The sequence below is a fragment of the Palaemon carinicauda genome, chromosome 32, assembly GCF_036898095.1.
Source record: "Palaemon carinicauda isolate YSFRI2023 chromosome 32, ASM3689809v2, whole genome shotgun sequence".
Classification (NCBI taxonomy): Eukaryota; Metazoa; Arthropoda; class Malacostraca; order Decapoda; family Palaemonidae; genus Palaemon; species Palaemon carinicauda.
Genome location: NC_090756.1, coordinates 44,489,469 through 44,501,968, shown reverse-complemented (window position 1 = coordinate 44,501,968; position 12,500 = coordinate 44,489,469). Strand labels below are relative to the sequence as shown.

At 32.2% G+C, this 12,500-nt stretch overlaps 1 protein-coding gene across 1 annotated transcript in view; it reads left to right on the top strand.

Moving 5' to 3' along the window:
• Positions 1–11,387: 11,387 nt before the first annotated feature.
• LOC137625772 (uncharacterized) overlaps positions 11,388–12,500 on the top strand; it is a 2,522-nt gene continuing 1,409 nt past the window's right edge. The window contains exon 1 of the mRNA XM_068356663.1: positions 11,388–12,500. This exon is cut by the window's right edge and continues 887 nt beyond it. Within this exon, the coding sequence (XP_068212764.1) occupies positions 11,693–12,500 (808 nt within the window). The 5' untranslated portion in view covers positions 11,388–11,692.

Sequence of the window (12,500 nt, the reverse complement as noted above, 5' to 3'; positions counted from 1 at the left end):
ACCAAACGTACAACTGGGCTTCACAAGGACCTAGAAGAGTTGGAAGACCCAGGCCTACATAGCTGAGGACTTATAGCGCAAAATATGAGATGATGAATGGAGAAGTATTGAATTTAGAGCTCAAGGTAGAGACGACTGACAAAATCTAACTGAGACCCTTTGCGTCAATAGTCTTAAGAGAAAATGATGAAGATAGTTCGTCAATCCATCGTCTTCTCTTCCTTTCCCTGCTTCTGTTATCTTTAATGTCCATCTATCATCTGTCATTCTCATTATATGTTCTGTCCATGTCCATTTATATCTCTTACTTGTTAGCATATCCTCTACTTTAGTTCCAAGTATATATATATATATATATATATATATATATATATATATATATATATATATATATATATATATATATAGATAGATATATATATATATATATATATATATATATATATATATATATATATATAAAGAGTTATAGGAGATGTAATTATTAAACCTTAAGGATAAAATTGCGAAATGACGAACTAGAAGTGCTTTCAAACATAAATTCTAATTTGAAAAAAAATTGTAAAAGTAAAGAATCAATGATTTCATTAACAAATCAAGGGATTCCCCGCGTGTTTGAATCCATTGAAAGAAGATAAACTTAATATAATCATTAATAGATAAATAACTTTTTTATTTTTCATAGATGAATAAGTACAAAGACTCATATTACTCACTGTGATTACAGTTCTCTCTTTTCCCAGCAAATATTTCTGAGCCATTTTTTTCTTCAAATTTTTCGAGCCATCAAGAGCCAGGAAAAAAATATTATATATCTTTTTTGTAGGTTCGCTCCAATTTGATAAATAACTGTTATCTTTTTTGGTTAAAATATAATTGAATGAAGAGAATCAGGCATTCCACTTTACACTCGCTTTTTCATACAATATATTTCGTTACATTTTTAGTTTTTGGGAATCACTTCTCTGTGAACAAAAATATATCCATTGTTTTATGATAGCTTCCATCCATATATCTGTCTATCTATCTATCTACACATATAACTATCTATCCACCTATCTATCAACACATCTATCTATCAACACATCTATCTATCTATATATCTATCTATCTTTATATCTATCTATCCATCTATCTATCAACACATCTATCTATCTATCTATATATCTATCCATCTATCTGTCTATCTACCTACACGTCTAAATATCCATCTATCTATCTCTCTATCTACATATTTAACTATATCTCTATCTATACATGTATCTATCTGTCTATCTGTCTATCTATCTATCTATCACTACATCTACCCAATTACAAATAATTCATCAATATATGTAGTGAATAAATATAAATTTGACGTTTATTGGTATGTGGCCTCTCCTGATAATTGCCAGATAGCTTCATAAAGCTCAATTATTTAGTTTTGAGAATTATCATTCCACGTCAATCCAATTCTCAAGAGTCAGTTTATCGGTTAATCCTTAATAAATGTCAAAATCCGTGACAGGTATTATTATAAATAGCTGTCTGTTGTCATTTTAACAATGCATTCATATTTCATGATTTCTGGGGATACTTTACTATGAAACCCTTTCTGAGTTGGGATTCCTTAACGTGGTGAAAGGGTTTGTGTATAGCCATGATCAGTAAAACTGTACTAGTCAGGGCCCCCCATAATAGGTTAGCTTGCATTGAGTGATCAGACTAAAGTCTCCCACCGTCAACAACCCGTACTGGGCAGCGTGGTGATGAAAACCGGCTAAACCCGTGATAGGAATTACCTATCGGAAACTTTTGTCCTTCAATGGACGAGAAACGGTTGCATGTGATTTTGTTGTTGCGTGTATATATATATATATATATATATATATATATATATATATATATATATATATATATATATATATATATATATAAATATATATATATATATATATAGATAGATAGATAGATAGATAGATATTTGCGTGGTTGTGTGAAAACTGTTTCTTACTATTAGACACATGTAATTCCGAGTAAAAACGTTTTTTTATAGAATTTCATAGACAAATATCAATACTATGGCGTCATCATAACAAAACATCAAGCTCTCTTTAAGCAATAATTGTAAAAAAGAAAATACATATTCCATATTCATAAAACATTTATATCCTGGAATCAAATTTTATTGAGTGGTCGAGAATTGTTTTATAGGAATTATATTTTTGTGCTGAAAAGCCTCTTTTATATGAGAGATTATTTTTTTGTTTGAAATATCAACATTTGTTAAATTTAGTAAAGTTACATCCGCAGACAATGCCTTGTTTGACAACTATGACAATTACTGGCAACTTTTTAACTCAATAAATTTATTAGTATTATTGATAAAATGAGGGGCAAAGAGTAATCAACGCAATGGGACAAACTCGGCTCTTATAGGGCTGGCAAATAGGTTATTTCCTCAGCCAACGATGTTGGGAGGAGGTTATTTTTTCATCCCTATTTGTCCGTTTGTCTTTTTCCGAACAATTTCCTGGCCACAATTTTACTCACAGACAAGAAAAACTTTCAGGGATTAATTTTTAATTTATAACGTGGAATTGATTCAATTTTATAAGTCCTAGGTCAAAGGTCAAGGTCAAGATCGAGCAAAACGTCGACCGAATTAACCCGAACCTTAACCCCAAGTTCGTGCATGGTTGTCACACAGATTTTAAATACGCCTACGGTCTAAACTGATTCTGGGAAAGGCAAGTTGCTTTCGAAGAAATAAGCTTCCGTGGCGGAGGTCTGCATTCTCAAAGTGTTTCTCTAGTTAGTAAAAAGAAATGAAATTAAAATTAAGTAATACTGTTCAACTTTCTTTTCCCTTTTTTCTGAAGAAGCCGTCATTTTGTAAATTCTTTTTGTATAAACATTAAACAATAACGATTTTGTATTCATTATTGAAGTTAGAAACTTCTGGACAACATTTCAAAGGAAAATAATAATAATAATAAAAATAATAATAATAATAATAATAATAATAATAATAATAATAATAATAATAATTTCAACCCACAGACAGCTGTTTAGATAATAATAATAATAATAATAATAATAATAATAATAATAATAATAATAATAATAATAATAATAATAATAATAATAATAATAATAAAAGTGGGAGAATCGTGTGATAGAGAGAGACACAAATTCAAGGGACAGTACAGAGATCAACACCAGACCCCTTATGCCTGTAAACTACATTTATATCGTTCCTTACTGTACCATAGGCCCATTAGTAATTTTTTTAATATTTATATGTATATTAATTCATATTGCTATTCTTGATTTATATAATATTGTAAAACCACGAAAAGTTTAACACTGGTGGCAACATAATATTTGTGAATTAAAATCCCATTTATGTATTTCATTGATTTGTGTGTATAATAGATTAAGTAATGAGGTTTCTTTATAACTTTGCGTGTTGTTGCGGATGATGTCATATAATGACAATTTTCTGTTATCCTAAACTTGGCGAAGATTAGTATTAGGTTTTGTTTCTAATTTACAGTGAGAGTTTTAATGTTGCAATTGACACTTCGATTTCAGCAGCGTTCAAAAGAACTTCGTCACAACAACACTTCAGATCCACGAATCAAGAACTTCTGTCCAAAGATGGCGTAAGTGTTCCTTTATATTCCATTTTCTTTACTGTTCAAATTCGTTTTTTATATGAAATGGGGAAAGAATATTGATTTTTTAATAAGTTATAATAGTCTTGCCTTCCCTTTTGATTTTTCCTTTTAGTGTCCGTGGTGTTTCGTTGGTAAATCTTTACTTGTTTGTTAACTTGCTTGTATTATACATCGAAACCACGGGTACCTACCTAACCTAACGTAGGAAGCCGTGTCCTTACTTTGCTGGCAGGGCTTTTCATTATTACCATACATTTTCTCTCTCTCTCTCTCTCTCTCTCTCTCTCTCTCTCTCTCTCTCTCTCTCTCTCTCTCTCTCTCTCTCTCTCTCTCTCATATTTTGGTCTTTTTATAAAAGAGGCAATTTTGTAGATATCAAGTTTGATTTGGCCGAGGTTCGAAGGTAGAAAAAAATTAGTTTGGTTTCAATAGTTTTTATTACTTTTTATTTATTCATGAAAAATATAAAAAAGAACTTTAAAATCCTTCTAAGTACCTAAGGTTTGTTTATGGGAGTTAATCTGTGCTCTTTAGGATCTTCTACTTTTGAAATACTCTGTATAGAATATCTTCCAAGTCAAGTCAAGGAACAATGCAATGTCTAACAGATCAACACTATAAGTACAAGATCAGTTCAGTTTCCATGCCTCCTACAACCCAACCTATGACAAGGGAGGGCCAGGGAATGGCTACTGATGACTCACCACCCAACCTATGGCCAGGGAGGGCCAGATAATGGCTATTAATGACTCACCACCCAACCTATGGCCTGCGAGGGTCAGGGAATGGCTACTAACGATTCACAAGGTAGATCTACTGTATATGCCCTCAAACGCCCAGCCTCCAACTCAAAGGGACAGGGAGGTTGTGAATTCTGTTGACAGATTTTTTACTTTGATTTACTGATTTATTAGAAATTAACTGATATACCTTGGACCTACAGCACCCTGCTTTTCAAACTAGGGTTGTAGCTGGGTTTTTAATAATAATAATAATAATAATAATAATAATAATAATAATAATAATAATAATAATAATAATAATAATAATAAATAATAATAATAACACCATTTTCCTGATTGATTATCTTCTGTTAAGTGCCGATCAATTTCTTATTCAGTCAATGGGCAAAAATTTTGATCCAAGTCAAAAGATCATAATGTCTCAAACGGAAAATGATACCAAGGAAAATAAAGAACATGAAAAGATGGTTTAAATGAGGTAGATCATTAGAAAGATGAAATATTTCCCCTTACATAATAACATTTAATGATAATATATATATATATATATATATATATATATATATTATTACTACATATATATATATATATATATATATATATATATATACATATATATATATATATATATATATATATACATATATATATATATACATATATTTATATATATACATATATTTATATATATACACACACACAAACACACACACACACACACACACACACACACACATATATATATATATATATATATATATATATATATATATATATATATACATATATATATATATATATATATATATATATATATATATATATATATATATATATATACATACATTTATATATATACACACATTGTATATATATATACAGTATATATATATATATATATATATATATATATATATATATATATATATATACATACATTTATATATATACACACATTGTATATATATATACAGTATATATATATATATATATATATATATATATATATATATATATATATGTATATATATATATATGTACATATATATATATATATATATATATATATATATATATATATATATTTAATACATACAATATGAAATATGTATTTCAATATTGTTACTGTTTTTAAAGTATTTTATTTCTAGGTAGAAGGTTGGCAGGGGCACCAGCAACCCGTTGAGATACTACCACTAGAGTTTTGGGGTCCTTTGACTGGCCAGACAGTATCACATAGGAAACTTTTTTTTTTCACTTTGTTCTTTTTAACTTTTAACTTTTGAGTGTAGTATCCACCCTTTATGGTCCTTGATTTTCTACTTTGCTTGTTTCAAAATTCTAAGTTTTGTTTTTGTTTTTGGGAAAAGTTTAAATTTCTTATAATGGCTAATTTATGTTCTTGCTTTGGAGACACGTTCAGTTTCAGTATGTTATGTTTTAAATTTGTGAAAGCATCAATAGTTTGCAACTATAAAATTCCTCCTTTAAAATGATAATTTAATACTAGAGTTTTGAGACTGAACGAAAACCTTTACTTCACCTCAAAAGTTTACTTCTAGTCCCAGCGTTTGAAGACGGCAGTGCATTTTCACTCAGCAGCTTGAAGGACGTGTCAACTCTTCATTAATATTTTTCACCAATCCAGCGTTAATTTTAATATGGAGCATTAAGTGACTAGTGTGACCGTTGGTCGAGGATGATCCTGCTTGGAAGTGCGAGCACTTGAATTACTTCTTGAGGCTACTATACCATGGAGCTGCAATTGACCTAGAGAGGCTTGCTTAGAGTGGAGGTAAGTTGCAAACCACATTGATGCTTGTGCCTTGTAATTTCACTCGAGTTACTCATTCACTTTGAATGAACTGTCTCCTTAACCTGAACCATAGAAAATCATCCAAAGGACAACCATATTGTTTTCATTTAAAATTTAGAATTTATTGCCGGTGTAACTACTTATATTTGTGAAGTGTCTTGTTTTATTCTGCTCGTTCGAGTTCATATTTGCTTCATGCATTTATTATATTAACTGGCAGTTAAATAGTTTTGTTGATATATTTTCGTATATTTGCTCTCTATTAATAGAGCGTATTTATGACATATTTATAGATCCTGAGGACTTTTCTGGTATTGGGGGTTGTTAGTGAGGTCGCATCATCGGTCTTCATAAGGACGGATACCTCGCTTAAATACCAAGAAGCAATAAGACCATCTACGATCCTGAGCCATTTTCCTTAATACATATTTCAGTGATAGTTCTGTTTATGTAAATAAATATTTGAATTTGCTCTTGATTATAATTTATTGCCATTGATAATTTTTTAAACCTCCAGTATTTTGAAAATGGCGCCCAACGTGGGGCTCGTTAAAGGTCTTTTGCTTCATGGTGTTCTTCCTCGTCGAGTTCAATCTTTCGATCGCGGTCACACATTTTTTGCTTCGTGAATATTTTACTTGTCTATTATTTTGCTGTGTTGGTCATATTTTTTGTGAATATTTGCGAATTTGCATAGGTTATATTTCCTTCGATAACGCTTTGCTCAATTTCTGAATTTGCTTATGGGTTTATTCCATTATATATTGCACATTTCTACTGTTTAAGTTTTAGCTGAATTTACATGCAATATGGAGAAGTTGAAGGCTATTAAGATTTCACGTGGTCATTGTCGAACACAGGTGACCAAAAAGTGTGACAGTGTAAGGCTTAAATATGGTACTCTCACTGAGCAAGAAAGAATTAGTTTTGTATTATCCCTTCAAAATTTAAAAACAAAGTTAGATAGTTTGGACTCTCAGATAGTGGATATGCTTTTCAGTGAAAAAAAGGATGAATCTGATATCGAAGAAGAACTAGATTGTTGTGCTATGTATACGGATAATATTTTATCATCATTAGCTATGCTCGAGAAAGTCACAGCAGAAATTCCCTTGCCTAGTAACCCTTCTCCTAATATTAAATACCCATGTTTGCCTCTTCCTGTATATAATCATTCTGAGGGGGAAAGCATAGAAAATTTTTTTAAGGATTTGGAGAAGGCTATGGAGACAATGAAAGTAGACTCTTATCTTAAATTTATTTATCTCCAAAATCAACTAGGTAAACAGCCATTAGCTCTTGTGAAGTCTTTATCTTCTACTGAACAGAATTATGAGGAAGCCAAAGCCTTGTTACAAAAAGCTTTTGGTTCTGAATTAAGTCAGAAATTTGAAACTATGCTTGCCCTTGCAGGATTAAAATTAACGTATGACTCTGACCCATATGCCTTTATTGGTAAGATGAGAAGCATTAAAAACTCGTTTGCTGCACTTTCCATAACCATTGATGATGTCTTGCAATATTTCTTTTGGGATGCTATGAATGATGGTCTTAAATTACAATTAACTCAAATTACAAATAAAAACAAACCTTTGCTTAAGGATATTGAGGATAATATTTTTGAGGCCACAGAGCGTTACCTTGGGGTTCAGAAAAGATATCAGGAGAAGAAAGTTAATCGTAAAGTTCAGTCAGATGCTAGATCAACATTAAGTTTCGCTAGTAACGTACAGGTTGACTCTTCCAGTGCAGTGAAATTAAAGGGTTGTATATTGTGTAGGGACGAAAATGGTTCCAAAAATGCTAATCATCCAGTTAACAAGTGTAAGGTTTATGCCTCTCCAAAGGCAAAGGTCGAAAGGCTGCTTAAGTTGAATGCTTGCACTAAATGTGCTAATCCTCATAAAACAAGTTCATGTAGATACAGGTTCTTTAGAAAATGTAACAAATGTAACGATTGGCATTTCAATTTTTTGTGTGATAATAATGTTAAAGTGGCTACTGATAACGTCAATAAAGAAAAGGGCTCTTCCCTTGGAGCAACAAATGGTATGATAAGCATAGATTGCAATAAGGTCCTTTCACATACTGGGGCTTCCATTTTACCCACTTTCTCGGTTGTTTTGTCTAATAATGAGCAAATGCGTTGTCTTAAAGACAGTGGTTCTCAGCTTAATTTTATTGATGCTGAATTTGCAAAGCGAAATAATTTGGAAGTATTGGAATCAAATTTCAGTGTCACTGTAAGAGGTATTAACTCTCAAAGAAATTTGTTGACTAATGTTGTTCGTGTTAATCTAAATAATAATGTGAACAGTTTTTGTGTGGAAGCAATCTGCCTTCCAGAAATCAATACAAAGCTAATTCTTCCAGGTTTGAGTCGAATTGTTGAAAGATTTATGGAAAAGGGATATAAATTTGCAGATAAATTTTTGACAAAAGGGGAGGATATGATCTCTGATATTAAGTTCATACTTGGAACTCATTCTATTCATTGTTTACCAGAAATAACGAAATTGTTTGGCTCTGGTGTTCCCTCTGCATATTTGGAAACTTCCCTTGGTATTATGCTTTCTGGAAATGTTAATGAATACCTGAGAAATTTACAAAGTATTCCTCACAGCAATAATTCTACAAGGAATCCAAGCGTATTACTTGATCATTCTGAGGCTGATTCAGTGACTATTATTGAGCCGGAGAAAGATCATTCCCCAAATACTGAATGTATTTCTGCAGAAGTAAATTATGTTGTACTAGATGATAAAGGTAATCTTGTTCAATCTGAACTAAAAAAGGCTACAGATGCTGTTCTCTCTGAATAGTGTTCTCAGATATTGAATTATGATAAAACTTTGTATAATGAATCTTGTGTCGAAAATGATGTGCATTTGATAAATTATGTTTTGAATTCTGTTACACGCAGTGATGATGGGAGACTAGTGCTTCCTATCTTGTGGAATAAGAAAGTGTCTCATCTTCTCGGTAAAAATCAAACTCTTTCGAAGTTGGTTCTAAAGTCTAATTTTAAGAGATATCACAAAGATGGTAAGTCTCTTGGAATGATAGACGATGTTTTCAGAGAACAAGAGCGTCTAGGTATAATAGAGAGGGTAGATAATTTATCTCAGTTCCTGGAGGAGCACCCTAGTTTTTCCTTTTTGCCACACATGCCCGTATTCAGGTTCGAAAAGGAGAGTAGCAAATGTAGAAATGTTTTTCTGTCTAATATTTGTGAAAATGATCCCTCAAAGCCTTTAACAGTCAGCCACAATCAGGCAATGTTAGCGGGCCCTTGCCTTAATAAGAAAGTATCTACTTCTATACTGCAATTGAGATTTGATAGCCATGTCCTGTGCTTTGACTTGAAAAAGGCGTTCTTGCAAATTGTGTTGCCTGAATCTGATCAGCAAAAGCTTTTGTTTTATTGGTACCGAAATGTTGCCAAGAATGATTTTTCATTGATAGTGTACAAACATGTTCGGCTTCCTTTTGGTCTTAGACCTAGTCCTGCTTTACTGCTTTTAGCTTTATATTATATTCTCCTGATTGATATAAAGAATGATTGGCTACAAATTAGGAATTTGAAGAGAAATATTTATGATTTATGTTATATGGATAATTGCGCGATTTCATTCAATGACCCTGTCAAATTGAAATGGGCCTTCGATAATTTGAAGCAGATTTTTGAGCCTTATGGATTTGAAGTACAACAGTTTATGACAAATTGTAAATCTTTGCAGAGTTCCATTGATGGAGAAACTGGTGAGAAGTCGACCCCTGTGACCAAACTTTTTGGATTGCTTTGGAATACAGAGACAGATTCTTTGTCCACACAGAAATTAGTGTTGGATAAGAATGCTTCATCTAAAAGGCAGATTTTGAGTTCAATTGCATCAAATTTTGATATCTTTAATTTTTGTGGACCTTTACTAAATAGAGCTAGAATATTCATGCATTCTTTGCAGTGCAATAAAGAAATTGGTTGGGACAATAGGCTATCTGAGGATCTGTTAAGAGAATGGAATAATATTGCTAAACAGCTAAATTCTTCTCCAACGATTTCAGTTAATAGATTTGTTGGTAGGAGAGATGATATGTATAATTTGATTGCATATACAGACAGTTCTAGAAGCATTTACGGCTGTGTTGTGTTCTTATATAATTTGAGAACTAAAAAAACAAACTTTGTCATGGCTAAGAACAGATTTGTTAACAAACAATTAGAATCTAAATCCATACCTTCTCTTGAATTTCAGGCAGTTTCTTTAGGGACTGAAGTATTACATGATATTAGAAGAGAATTAAGTGGTTCTAATTGTGTTGAGCCTATTAACATAGTAGGGATGGATCTATACACAGATAGTCTAGTTTGCTTACATTGGTTATCAGCACACGTTACAAAGTTTGATAAATTGCGTAATTTGAGCATCTTTGTGAAAAATAGATTAGATAGTATCTGCAGAATGTGTGAAGAATTTCCTATTAAGTTTAAATTCTGTGCAGGCTCTAAAAACCCAGCTGATGCAATCACCCGACCTCTCTCCTATAAGCAATTAATGAATTCTAATTTTTTCAGTGGTACTGTTGCTGAAGCAGATATTGATGTTTTCGCAAGTGATATGATGGAAGTCACCATTCCTAATACATTGCTCAGAGAGGAAGGTATAAGCTCTTCTTTTGAAAGTAGTAACGTCCATGTTGCTACAGAGTCTGTGGTTGGAGAGGATATAAACCATTTGGTTTCTATGGATTCATTTTCTGGCTTCAAGAGTATAGTTTCAGTCCATAGGTATGTGATAAGGTTTATTAATAACCTGAAAATTGCAGTAAAGATGAGGGACCCAAGTAAATATTCACATTTTAATTGTCTTACTGATGAAGAAACTTTGTCAGAAGCTTATAACTTTGTAATCTACAGAGACCAGCAGATTCACTTTCCAGAAGTTTTTAAATATTTTGCACGGTCTTCTAATGCAGTTAGAGAGATCCCTAATATAATCAGCCAACTTAATATTTATCCAGATCACAATGGTATATTGCGTGTTAGAAGTAAGACTGCACGCTGGAAGGACAGAGATAAATTTATGTTCTCGCCTATCCTTTTATCAAAGGATAGCGTCCTGACCAAGAAGTTAATCCTAGAAATGCATAAAATGACAAACCATGCTGGCATCTACTCATTGTTGACCGAAGTTCGGAAAACTTTTTGGGTTTCACATTTCTTTTCAACTGTAAAGAAGATTTTGAAAGCATGTACAAACTGCAGACGATTTCACAGACATGCAGTCAAATTGAATCAAAGTCCATACAGAGATTTTAGGTTGGAACCTCCCAATATTCCCTTTAGGTCTATTTTCCTGGACTATCTTGGCCCGTATTATATAAAGTACCAAGGGGTTAAAACAAAAATTTGGTTGCTTTGTATAACGTGTTTGTGGTCTCGAGCTATAAATTTAAAATTATGCTTTGACATGACTGTACCCACATTCTTGAGAGCACTTCAGTTACATATATGGGAGTATGGTACTCCACAATTATGCTTTTCAGATATGGGATCTCAAATTGTTGCAGGTACTAATTTAATTTCTGATTTTTTAAGGGACCCAGATACTGTGCAATATCTACAGGAACATGGAATGAGGGCTGTAGAATTTGAGCAATACTACAAAGGCTGTAACCAACTGGGATCACTTGTGGAAAGTTGTGTTAAATTAGTTAAAAGACTTATATATGGTTCAGTTCGAAATACTGTATTGAATTCTCTTGATTTTGAGTTTCTTATAGCAGAGACTGTACATTTAGTTAATCGCAGGCCAATTGCTTTTCATGAGTCTTTAAGAGATAATAATCCAAATGAAGTCATTCCTGCTGCAATAACTCCTGAAATTTTGCTAAAGGGCTATGAATTGGTCTCTTTGAGCATCATTCCTAATTTGCAACCTCTTCCAGATTCCGACCCTTCATGGACTCCTTCCAAGGATCCATTAGAGCATATTAAGGACAGTTATAGTAAATTGCGTAAGTCTCGTTCATGTTTAAAAGACATTTATAACTCTGAATTCCTTGCAAAACTTGTGCATCAAGCCACTAATGTGGGTTCTAGATACAAGCCAGTATCGCACGAGAATTTGCAAGTTGGTGATATAGTTTTACTAAAAGATGTTCATTTGAAACCTGCAAATTATCCGATGGGAATCGTTAAAAGCGTTCAGATGAACTCAATTGGTGAAACCACTGGTGCAACAGTAATGAAGGGAAACAAAGAAAGAGTAAATAGAC